Source organism: Poecilia mexicana, unplaced genomic scaffold (genome assembly GCF_051168715.1).
Source record: "Poecilia mexicana isolate PSO_F unplaced genomic scaffold, ASM5116871v1 scaffold_19, whole genome shotgun sequence".
NCBI lineage: Eukaryota > Metazoa > Chordata > Actinopteri > Cyprinodontiformes > Poeciliidae > Poecilia > Poecilia mexicana.
The window spans coordinates 9,839,313-9,852,090 of NW_028263388.1; the positions used below are offsets into that span (position 1 = coordinate 9,839,313).

The 12,778-nt window shown below is 40.3% G+C and overlaps 1 protein-coding gene and 1 pseudogene across 2 annotated transcripts; both read left to right on the top strand.

Moving 5' to 3' along the window:
* The first annotated feature begins 387 nt into the window (after positions 1–387).
* On the top strand, positions 388–5,092 carry LOC106924764 (scavenger receptor cysteine-rich type 1 protein M130-like; annotated as a pseudogene). Its single transcript, XR_015766336.1, has 9 exons — positions 388–523; positions 1,374–1,385; positions 2,102–2,416; positions 2,492–2,773; positions 3,156–3,470; positions 3,551–3,850; positions 4,031–4,360; positions 4,433–4,515; positions 4,608–5,092. The product of XR_015766336.1 is annotated as a scavenger receptor cysteine-rich type 1 protein M130-like (transcript).
* A 4,684-nt stretch (positions 5,093–9,776) lies between these two features.
* On the top strand, positions 9,777–12,229 carry LOC148153652 (CD5 antigen-like). Its single transcript, XM_088001047.1, has 6 exons — positions 9,777–10,077; positions 10,460–10,774; positions 10,855–11,154; positions 11,335–11,664; positions 11,737–11,819; positions 11,912–12,229. The coding sequence occupies exons 1-6, from the start codon at positions 9,777–9,779 to the stop codon at positions 12,008–12,010; spliced, it is 1,428 nt and encodes a 475-aa protein (XP_087857173.1). The 3' UTR covers positions 12,011–12,229.
* The last annotated feature ends 549 nt before the right edge of the window (positions 12,230–12,778 follow it).

Sequence of the window (12,778 nt, forward strand, 5' to 3'; positions counted from 1 at the left end):
AGCTGGGCATTCTGTAGATGAAGTTTATAAAAATATCATCAGATTTAAAACATGATTATTTATGGGGTTTTTTTTGTTGTTTTATTTTGCAGGCATGTAAAACCCATTCCTAAAACATTTCTTTCTTCTTCACAACATGCAGGACGAGCTCTACGTTTCATTCTTCATCACAGCTTTAAACCCGGGGTGGGAATGCGTCCAGACTCAAAAAAAATTGCTGTTCTGATCACTGATGGAGAATCTCAGGATGAAGTAGGAATCCCAGCAAAGAATCTGAAAGACACTGGGGTTGAGGTCTTTGTTATTGGTAACATTCCTTTTCTGTGTGGATGATACAGTTTAATTGTAGAGCAAGTTTTCCTCCTTAGATCACTGCTGTAGTAGTACATGTTCGTTTCAGGTGTGAGAGACCTTGATGGACTGAGGACCATCGCTTCTGAAGATATCAACAGTCATCTTTACCTTGTTTCGACTTTCCAATCCCTCCATGATGCTGCCTCCAGTATCTCCACCAGCATCTGTCATGCCGCTACTGAGCTGAAACAACTTCCTAGTTACAGTGAGTATGTTTATAAAATGTCCTGTTTATTTAAGAGCCATAAAAGACAGGAAATAATAAATAAATAAACATCTTAATCTGAATTTGAGTTGATTTTAAAAGCAAATGCATCATCAGAAAAATAACTTATGACAGAAAAACTGCCAATTTGCATCTGATTATGAATAAAAAGCAAATGTTTACATGTAAACTAATCTGACTTTTTCTCCACTTATCCAAAAGTTTCACACTTTTTGGATAAGTGAGCATAATGTTAACAGAACAAGAACACTGAGATTCACATTTGTTTTTATTTGTCCTCTGAGTACAAAATATCTGATGAAATTCAAATGTTGCTTTATTAAGCAGCTGAATAAGCATTCTTGAGAAATATTCAGTTTCAGGATTTGCCCTACATTTCTCCATTGCTCCACAGATGTGATATTTATGAACTAATAAATCAACAGTTTTTAAATGTTTTCACTGATGGAGAATCTGAGGATGTGATGCCTGCTGCCAAAAACCCAGATAATGCTGTGATAGAGATATACGTTATTGGTGACTGGCTTTTTCTGGATTCATTCAGTTTAAATAATCAGAGTACAACACTTCAAAATCACAGTTGCTTGGATAAGTAAAGTTGCCAAGATGGAGCGCAATGTGATTGGTGACTATTTGTTTTCAGACAGATGATTAGTTTGAGACACACATTAGAATCAGAGTTGTCTACAGAAGTTTTAGTTTAGTTCACTTCTCCACCAAGCTGTTTTATCTGTTTGTGCATCGGTACAATAATGATACTTTGTTTTTAGGTGTGGGACAATATTTTAGTGACAATGACATGAAGGTCATTGCTTCTTGACATGTTATATGCACAACTTCAGATATTGAATCCCTTCACATATTAGCTGAGATTTAGTATGTATGTGTATATTAATGTATACAATATAGTTATAGCTTTTAAAGAAAAAGGATAAATGAATTTCTGGATTGCACCTCCATCCAGTTGATGGCAGTAATACACCAAGCCTGTAAAGTACCAGAAAACACCATAGAAGAAGAAGTTAATGAGGCAGTTTTGCCATTTAATTCAGGCATGTAAGACAAGGGGCACATGTAAAAGCTGCAGGACTCTGACCCTCAAACTGCTCTAAACCCTGACCTATAAAACATTCAGGTAGAAAAAAAGCTTCTGAAATTAACTGCACTTCAAATATGCGAAGATGACAATGATGTGTGACAAAGATTTACCCTCAAATATTGATTCTGTTTTCGTAAGAATATGGAGCAAAATCCAACAGACTAGCACAGTCTAGTCCAGTCATATTTAAATGAATAAATAAAAATAATAAATAAATATATACAAATAAATGATAAAATGAAGGTCTCAATGAATGTCTGACTTCAGCATGTCCAGTAGTGCAACAGTGGCAAACAAGGGTAACATTCAACAAAGTTGTGAAACAATAAATAGGAGCTGTGTTTTTTATTCCCCAATACATTCACTGGATGCTGTACTAAGATTTTATTTCTATGTGTGTGTGTTTGCGTGTGTGTGTTCAGACTCTGTCAGGTTGGTGAATGGTACCAGTCTGTGTTCAGGCGGACTGGAGGTGAAAACCTCCCAGTTCAACCAGATCTGGTCTACAGTCTGTGAAGCTGACTTTGACCAGCAGGATGCAGAGGTGGTCTGCAGGGAGATTGGCTGTGGACCTCCTTCAGTCCTGCAGGGGGCGCTCTATGGAGAAGTGGAAGCTCCAACATGGACAGCAGAGTTCCAGTGTGGAGGAACTGAATCCTCCCTCCTGGACTGTAGAAGATCAGGCTCTGTTAGAAACACCTGCTCACCTAACAAAGCCGTCAGACTCACCTGCTCAGGTAGAAAAGGGGCGGAGTTATTCCCGTTCTGATCAAACTGTAACTATCATTTACTGATGACTGATTTGTGTTCAGAACCCATCAGGTTGGTGGGAGGAGCCAGTCGCTGTGAAGGAACACTGGAGCTGAAACGAACAGAGTGGAGACCAGTTAAAGGTCCAGACTGGTTCTTGATGGAAGCAGCTGTCGTCTGTGGTCAGATGAAATGTGGTTCTGCTGTTTCTGTTCAAACACGTAAGAATTCGTCAGTCAGCTCCGTGTGGTGGATCAGTTCTGACTGTGTTCGGCCTGGATATCCTCTGACAGAGTGCGCATCAGCAGATGTATCTTCCTCCATCCTGGATGTTGCATGTTTAGGTAAATCTGAGTAACTTTTAAATCCAATTAATTATTATTAACAGGTACTTATTGACCCAGAACCAGTAAAAGACGTTACTGTTTCACTTGTTTTTGCCCAACTCTGTTCCAACATCATCTGCAAGGTTGGGAAATGTTACAAAGAGAAAACAGGAGTATTATTTCCTCCAGTGATATCTGTGGACCTAAATCTTGTTGTCAAATGATCAATCCTACATGGATTTAGACCTCTCTCCTAAATTTGATTTAAAGTTTAATGCAGCAGAAAGACATGAAGAACTCCTGCCAGAGAGAACTGGATTTGCACACCTTGTAAGATGTTGAATATCAGAGCATTACACTAATATTAAGGATTAATTTCTCCCACCTCTCCTCTGTTCAGATTCTGTCAGGTTGGTGAATGGTACCAGTCTGTGTTCAGGTGGACTGGAGGTGAAAACCTCCCAGTTCAACCAGATCTGGTCTACAGTATGTGAAGCTGACTTTGACCAGCAGGATGCAGAGGTGGTCTGCAGGGAGATTGGCTGTGGACCTCCTTCAGTCCTGCAGGGGGCGCTCTATGGAGAAGTGGAAGCTCCAACATGGACAGCAGAGTTCCAGTGTGGAGGAACTGAATCCTCCCTCCTGGACTGTAGAAGATCAGGCTCTGTTAGAAACACCTGCTCACCTAACAAAGCCGTCAGACTCACCTGTTCAGGTAGAAAAGGGGCGGAGTTATTCCTGTTCTGATCAAACTGTAACTATCATTTACTGATGACTGATTTGATTTGAGTTCAGAACCCATCAGGTTGGTGGGAGGAGCCAGTCGCTGTGAAGGAACACTGGAGCTGAAGCTCAGAACATGGAGACCAGTGAGCGCCTCACGTTGGACCATGCAGGAAGCAGCTGCAGCCTGCAGAGAGTTGGACTGTGGTTCAGTCGTTTCCATGGGAACCAGGAATAACTCTTCTGTTAGACAAGTGTGGGGAATTCAGCTCAGCTGTTTGAAATTTGGATATCCACTAAGGCAGTGTGCATTACCATCATTATTGTCTTCATCATCTCAGTCTGGTACTATTCTGGAGCTTGTGTGCACAGGTAGAATCCAACAAAGCTGCTTTTAGTATCAAAGTACTTATAGTTGACATGATCTTCTAATTCTATAATGCTGGTTGTTTCCAGATTTACATTCCTGCCTCAGATTCAAATGTGATGTACCATTGAACTGGGATAAAACCACAGATGAAACTGACAAGCCAATCATTTGTCTCCTTTCAGACCTGCTGGTTCAGCCAATCATTTCGGTGTCATCCAGTGACGGGGTCACAGGTCCCCTGAAGTCGAGCTCAGCAGGAGTGTTTCAGGGCTCCAGCTTCACCATCAGCTGCTCCATCCAGCCACAGTATCCAGGAGGCTCCTTCCAGCTCTCCTTCACCTCTTCCAACACAACACACAGCTACACCCAGCCAGCCAGCAATCACTCTGCACACTTCCTGTTTCCTGCTGCAGAGCCCGCCCACAGAGGAAGCTACCGCTGTGTTTATGACGTCCACGTTTTCTCTCATAACTTCTCCTCCCAGAGCCGTGTGCTGACTCTGCGAGTCTCAGGTAAGCTGACGGAGAGCTGAAGGCAGCTGGGTTTGTTCCTTGTGCTCATGCAGTGACTGAGTGTCTCATCAGATCCAACAGTTTTCATCATCAGACTGGTGGTCCTGCTGCTGAGTCTGCTGATCTTCATCTCTGTGATTTACTGCAGCCATAAGGTAGCGTAGAGGTTTGTTTCTGACTCAGCTGAAGCTTTCAGATTGGGATGATGCTCGAACTCAGCTGGATGTGTGCTTGTATCTTCCTACAGACCACCAGGGGGCAGCAGACTGTCGCACAGAAGAACGTGGACGTTGGAGTTGATGAAGTGAGAGAGGTGGTGGAAGAACAGGTGGAGGCTGCTCTGTAGCGACACCATGTGGTGGAGAATGTGTACTGAAGGAATCAACTGCTTAGAACTGCTGAAACATTCCTGCTGTTACTTTGATGTTCAATGTCTTTTTTTCTTTATTGGTTCTGTTTTTCCAGATTATTGTGTTTCATTTTCTTATTAATGACTTTGGATGTGATCCTTATAATAATGTTTCAGACTGTAGAAATCTCAGGCAGAGTTTTATCCAGCTTTTTGTTTGCTTTTTGTATTTATATAGATAAAGACATTACAAAGTCAGAATGATAGTTTTGTATGGAGATAAATTTGGGCCTCTTCTGTATCTCCTCATCACTGATTTCACACCAGCGTCTCTGACTGGAAAGTCGACAGCTCCATTGCGTGAATAAAATCTGAAGAGAAAACTCATGTCATATATCATATTTCCTTCAGCATATGCACTACAAACATGTGAGGACTGTACCAAGCTATAACTGAAATCAATGTCAATTTCCATTTCCATTTGTATTTGTTTAAATCAAACACACCTGTTCTTCTCTTAGCTGCTTCAAACTGCTGTTAAAAATGTAAATCCCATTCAGGGAGAACATTCAGCTTTGGAGTAAGGCCACATAAAACTTTACACATAAATAAAGGGGTCTAAGTTTTCCCCTGAGACGAAATCAAAATATAAAGCAATCAACATGAGCTTGTGATACTGCTGAGAGCATGTTTGAAGAATCTCTAAAAAGTAAAAAGGTAGATTTATTCAAGCTCTTTCTAGATATTTCTTTTTAAAAAAAATGCTTAATTATGTAATACCGTCATCAAAAACATTCCTAATATGTCAGTCAATGAAGAGACATTACAACTGAATATCATCTGTATAAATGTAGTGTAAAATGTTGCAACAAATGCTTTTCATCAGTTACCATAAGTACAAGTTGAATAGATGTGTCCCCAGAACAGAGCCCTGAGGAACCCCGTGTCAGATCAGTGTAAAAAATAAGGCTGCAAAAATTGCCAGAAACAGAAGAACATCTTTTTTTGTCTATGTTATATCTGTGGTTTTACCAGTAAGCTCTGGCTCCAAGAAATCACTTATCAGAATAGAGATAAAGAGACAAAACAGGAAGAAACAACCCAGAACTTAATGATATACTAAGAGAGGACAACTCGAACAGGCAAAACGACAGAGACGGACATTTACCTGGACATGGATCACCGGCTGGTGGTTTTGGTCCTGCTGCTTCTCTGGGGCTCAGGTAGGACAGAACAATGTTAATGTCAAAATGCAAAATAAAACATCAGTCATTTCAATTTGGTTTTGTTGATTTATAAAGAGAATCATGGTTTAAAACTTTTATTTTTCTTTGCAGGGTTTTTTTCATTTTATTTTTACTGTTTAAAATATCGTATATCTGCTTACTTGATTGGGGCTGTTTTGCAAAAAGATAATTTCATATATTTTTTCTCTCATGTAACAGAAATGACCTCATGACATCAAGGCACTGAGTTGTTGAAGTGTCTCAATTCTGATTAGTTAACTAATTCGGACAACATTATTAAGAAGTTAATATGACTTAAACAAAGCTTGAGATGAATAGTCATATTTATTTCAGCTCAGTTTGATTTATAAAAATGTTTCAGATTTTATCAGCAAAACACAGAACAGGCATAAAGATCCATGATTTTAATGAGGGTTTTTTTGTTGTTCTTATTTACATCTATAGACCTGCATGCTGAAAGAAACTACAGCTCAGCAGGTAATCAGATCCCGTTCAATCAATTTGACTGTTCATATTGTACCAAAAATACATCTATACATGTTTACACCAGGAGGTGAAAAAAGGTCTCTTTTTTTCCTTCTTTTTTGTCACATGGATTGATCAGGAGCTACAATGGATTGGAAGAGTGATTTTTTTTTAGTTTAGTTTGTCAGTGTTATTACCATAGCACTATAATCTCCCTTGAAAAATTGTAATAGTTGCAAATTTAAGTGAATTTTTTCAGTGAGGCGATCAGCACATTTTCAATGCACATAGATCATGCTTTCAAGATCTATGTAATATTTCACAATTTAAAAAATAATTTAACTAAGGAGATTTAGAGATTGAGAAAATGCACTCAATAAACTGACTGCAGTTACAGTCAGTTTTTTGAGTGTAAGTGCACTCACACTCATGTATTATGTATGCGTGTTTATGTGTCTGTATGTGTGTGACATGTCCCTCTGCTTTACTTTTTCAGGAGCTCCATGTGAAACAGCTAAAGCCGACATTGTGATTTTAGTCGACGGGTCTAACTGTATTCTCCCTTTAGGCTTTGGATATATGAAATTATTTATATCTGAACTACTTCAAACCATGCATATTGGCCCCAACAGTTTCCAGATTGGTATTACTTTTATTTTCATCAACAAGCGTTGTGTCATGATGCCGTTTTTATAAGAAGTAATTTTTTTTTTTTTTAAACTCATACATTTAGAAAGCATAGAAATGTTTTGAACACATAGGTCAGTTTCAACTTTCTTGAAATTCAGAAATTTACATATATTTGATCAGTATCTGGGAAAGCTGTCCTTTAAATGGTAAACAAAAAAATTTTAATTCAGGCTGTGAGAAAAAAAAAATTATTCAGTAAATATCTGGTTTCAAATGTATCCTGATGCTGTTATTTGTTAGAAATAGTAATAAAAATAACTTAATTTAGAAAATATAGCAACATTGAAATAGACGGATGGTAATGTTTTATTCTACTTGTTCAACACATCAATATTAAATTTATGAAGAATAAAAAGAACAACTTATAATTTTCTATTTTGACCAATGATTATGTGCTTTTTGTAGGTCTGACTCAGTTCAGTACCGAACCAAAGACTGAGTGGAATTTGAACACACACAGAACCAAAGAGTCCCTGATGAAGGCTATTAACATCACACAACTGCTTGGTGTAATGACAAACACAGGTCAGGATATTATTGCTAATAAAGTAGATTCAACAGCTGTGGAGTTTCAGGTTCTGTTCACTCACAAACCAGAACATATCAGAAAAACAAATTAAATGGTGCCATTTCAGGCACTGTATGAAATCTGACAGTTTACTTCAATTACCTCTGATCAGAATTCAGACCTCACTAGAAAAAGGATCATCTTTTATCAGAGGACAAAAGACGGGATTCAGTGACATTCAAGAAGAAGTACAGATTACAGAAATGCTAAGTGGCTATTGCTATGGTGATTTCCCTATACCTTTCTGGGTAGCAGTGGGAAGGCGACGCTGTCAGGAACACCTTTGTCGTGATACAGCCAGATAAGAATCTGGGACACATGTAGCTCTGAGCCTTTGAAGGGACTTTTAATCCTTTTGTAAATTTTTTATTGTTTTTGCAACTTACAGGCACAGCTCTGAAACATATTCTGCATCACAGCTTTAAACCCACGGCAGGGATGCGTCCTGACTCTAAAAAAGTGGCAATTCTGATCATTTCTGGAGAATCTCAAGATGACATTCGACTTCCTGCCAAAAACCTGAAAGACACTGGGATAGAGATACACGTTATTGGTGACTGGCTTTTTCTGTATTGATTGAGTTTAAATAATTTATAGTTTATAGCTTTTAAATAATCAGAGTACAACACTTCAAAATCAAAAGTTGCTTAGATAAATTGGATGAGTAAAGTCGCTAAGATGAATCGCAATGTGATTGGTGACTTTTTGTTTTCAGACTGATTATTAGTCTGAGAGACACATCAGTATTAGAGTTGTTTACCGAAATTAAAGTTTAGTCCTTTTGTCCACCAAGTTGTTTTGTTCTTAATGTATCAGTACAGTAATGACATTTGTTTTTTAGGTGTGGGCCAACAAGATGAATGGAGGATCATTGCTTTTGGAGGTGCTGGAACATATGTGTACACCACTTCAGATTTTGGATTTCTCCACAGCCTAAGAAACATCCTGAGCTACAGCCTGTGTCACAGTGCTTCCAGCACAGGTAGGCATCATCTGCATACACTTAGCAACAGGTGGATATTTGAAGCTCGACATGGACTTTGAGTCTGACTCATTTTAGGATTGATAACTTTCTAAAGCAGTGGTCTTAAACTCCAGTCCTCAAAGGTTGGCATCCTTCAGATTCTAGAAGTATCTCTGCTACAGCAAACCGGGTTTCAATATTAGCTCGTTAGCAGTGCTCTGTAGAGCTTGACTGCATGTTAATGAGGCAGTTTGCCTTTTAATTCAAACATGTGAGACAAGGAACACATGTAAAAGCTGCAGGACTCTGACACTCAAGGAAAGTATCTTGAAGCCACTGCTCTGAACCCTGACCTATCAAGTGCTAAGGTGGACATTAAGCTTCTGAAATCAACAGCATTTCAAATACGCTAAGATGGCAATGATGTGTGTGTGACGAAGATTTCTCCTGAAATACTGATTCTGTTTCATGAATATGTGGAGCAGAATCCAACACGGGTATATTTAATTGTGAAAGAAAGTGTTCAGCAACACAGAACAGAAATGCTAGACTGTGCCAGCAGACTACTGCAGTCTAGTCATATTTTTTAAAAACATGATAAAATTAAGGTCTCAATGAATGTCTTACTTCAGCATGTCCAGTAGTGGAACAGTAAAAACCAAGGGTAACATTCAACAAAGTTGTGAAACAAAAAATAGGAGCTGTGTTTTCTTTCCACTACTGGATGACATACTGTTGATTTATTTCTATGTGTGTGTTCAGACTCTGTCAGGTTGGTGAATGGTACCAGTCTGTGTTCAGGCGGACTGGAGGTGAAAACCTCCCAGTTCAACCAGATCTGGTCTACAGTCTGTGAAGCTGACTTTGACCAGCAGGATGCAGAGGTGGTCTGCAGGGAGATTGGCTGTGGACCTCCTTCAGTCCTGCAGGGGGCGCTCTATGGAGAAGTGGAAGCTCCAACATGGACAGCAGAGTTCCAGTGTGGAGGAACTGAATCCTCCCTCCTGGACTGTAGAAGATCAGGCTCTGTTAGAAACACCTGCTCACCTAACAAAGCCGTCAGACTCACCTGTTCAGGTAGAAAAGGGGCGGAGTTATTCCTGTTCTGATCAAACTGTAACTATCATTTACTGATGACTGATTTGTGTTCAGAACCCATCAAGTTGGTGGGAGGAGCCAGTCGCTGTGAAGGAACACTGGAGCTGAAACGAACAGAGTGGAGACCAGTTAAAGGTCCAGACTGGTTCTTGATGGAAGCAGCTGTCGTCTGTGGTCAGATGAAATGTGGTTCTGCTGTTTCTGTTCAAACACGTGAGAATTCGTCAGTCAGCTCCGTGTGGTGGATCAGTTCTGACTGTGTTCGGCCTGGATATCCTCTGACAGAGTGCGCATCAGCAGATGTATCTTCCTCCATCCTGGATGTTGCATGTTTAGGTAAATCTGAGTAACTTTTAAATCAAATTAATTATTATTAACAGGTACTTATTGACCCAGAACCAGTAAAAGACGTTACTGTTTCACTTGTTTTTGCCCAACTCTGTTCCAACATCATCTGCAAGGTTGGGAAATGTTACAAAGAGAAAACAGGAGTATTATTTCCTCCAGTGATATCTGTGGACCTAAATCTTGTTGTCAAATGATCAATCCTACATGGATTTAGACCTCTCTCCTAAATTTGATTTAAAGTTTAATGCAGCAGAAAGACATGAAGAACTCCTGCCAGAGAGAACTGGATTTGCCCACCTTGTAAGATGTTGAATATCAGAGCATTACACTAATATTAAGGATTAATTTCTCCCACCTCTCCTCTGTTCAGACTCTGTCAGGTTGGTGAATGGTACCAGTCTGTGTTCAGGCGGACTGGAGGTGAAAACCTCCCAGTTCAACCAGATCTGGTCTACAGTCTGTGAAGCTGACTTTGACCAGCAGGATGCAGAGGTGGTCTGCAGGGAGATTGGCTGTGGACCTCCTTCAGTCCTGCAGGGGGCGCTCTATGGAGAAGAGGAAGCTCCAACATGGACAGCAGAGTTCCAGTGTGGAGGAACTGAATCCTCCCTCCTGGACTGTAGAAGATCAGGCTCTGTTAGAAACACCTGCTCACCTAACAAAGCCGTCACACTCACCTGTTCAGGTAGAAAAGGGGCGGAGTTATTCCTGTTCTGATCAAACTGTAACTATCATTTACTGATGACTGATTTGATTTGAGTTCAGAACCCATCAGGTTGGTGGGAGGAGCCAGTCGCTGTGAAGGAACACTGGAGCTGAAGCTCAGAACATGGAGACCAGTGAGCGCCTCAGGTTGGACCATGCAGGAAGCAGCTGCAGCCTGCAGAGAGTTGGACTGTGGTTCAGTCGTTTCCATGGGAACCAGGAATGACTCTTCAGTTAGACAAGTGTGGGAAATTGAGCTCAGCTGTTTGAAATCTGGATATCCACTAAGGCAGTGTGCATCACCATCATTATTGTCTTCATCATCTCAGTCTGGTACTATTCTGGAGCTTGTGTGCACAGGTAGAATCCAACAAAGCTACTTTTAGTATCAAAGTACTTATAGTCGACATGATCTTCTAATTCTATGATGCTGGTTGTTTCCAGATTTACATTCCTGCCTCAGATTCAAATGTGATGTACCATTGAACTGGGCTGAAACCACAGATAAAATTGACGAGCCAATCATTTGTCTCCTTTCAGACCTGCTGGTTCAGCCAATCATTTCAGTGTCGTCCAGTGACGGGGTCACAGGCGTCCTGCAGTCGAGCTCAGCAGGAGTGTTTCAGGGCTCCAGCTTCACCATCAGCTGCTCCATCCAGCCACAGTATCCAGGAGGCTCCTTCCAGCTCTCCTTCACCTCTTCCAACACAACACACAGCTACACCCAGCCAGCCAGCAATCACTCTGCACACTTCCTGTTTCCTGCTGCAGAGCCCGCCCACAGAGGAATCTACAGCTGTGTTTATGACGTCCATGTTTTCTCTCATAACTTCTCCTCCCAGAGCCGTGTGCTGACTCTGAGAGTCTCAGGTAAGCTGACGGAGAGCTGAAGGCAGCTGGGTTTGTTCCTTGTTCTCATGCAGTGACTGAGTGTCTCATCAGATCCAACAGTTTTCATCATCAGACTGGTGGTCCTGCTGCTGAGTCTGCTGATCTTCATCTCTGTGATTTACTGCAGCCATAAGGTAGCGTAGAGGTTTGTTTCTGACTCAGCTGAAGCTTTCAGATTGGGATGATGCTCGAACTCAGCTGGATGTGTGCTTGTATCTTCCTACAGACCACCAGGGGGCAGCAGACTGTCGCACAGAAGAACTTAGATGTTGGAGGAGATGAAGTGAGAGAGGTGGTGGAAGAACAGGAGGAGGCTGCTCTGTAGCGACACCATGTGGTGGAGAATGTGTACTGGAGGAATCAACTGCTTAGAACTGCTGAAACATTCCTGCTGTTACTTTGAGGTTCAATGTCTTTTTTTCTTTATTGGTTCTGTTTTTCCAGATTATTGTCTTTCATTTTCTTATTAATGACTTTGGATGTAATCCTTATAATAATGTTTCAGACTGTATAAATCTCAGGCAGAGTTTTCAGCTTTTTGTATTTATATAGATAAAGACATGACAAAGTCAGAATGATAGTTTTGTATGGAGGTAAATTTGGGCCTCTTCTTTATCTCCTCATCACTGATTTCACACCAACGTCTCTGACTGGATAGTCGACAGCTTCATTGCGTGAATAAAATCTGAAGAGAAAACTCATGTCATATATCATATTTCCTTCAGCATATGCACTACAAACATGTGAGGACTGTACCAAGCTATAACTGAAATCAATGTCAATTTCCATTTCCATTTGTATTTGTTTAAACCAAACACATCTGTTCTTCTCTTAGTTGCTTCAAACTGCTGTTAAAAATGTAAAGCCCATTCAGGGAGAACATTCAGCTTTGGAGTAAGGCCACATAAAACTTTACACATAAATAAAGGGGTCTAAGTTTTCCCCTGAGACGGAACCAAAATATAAAGCAATCAACATGAGCTTGTGATACTGCTGAGAGCATGTTTGAAGAATCTCTAAAAAGTAAAAAGGTAGATTTATTGAAGCTCTTTCTAGATATTTATTTTTAAAAAATTGCTTAATTATGTAATAC

Bases quoted from the DNA above. Each gene is read 5' to 3' on its own strand.
- LOC148153652 (XM_088001047.1), top strand. From the start codon at position 9,777: ATGACTGATTTGTGTTCAGAACCCATCAAGTTGGTGGGAGGAGCCAGT. The intron at 10,078-10,459 runs GTAAATCTGAGT...TCCTCTGTTCAG, and splicing joins CCTGGATGTTGCATGTTTAG to ACTCTGTCAGGTTGGTGAAT. The intron at 11,820-11,911 runs GTAGCGTAGAGG...ATCTTCCTACAG, and splicing joins TGATTTACTGCAGCCATAAG to ACCACCAGGGGGCAGCAGAC.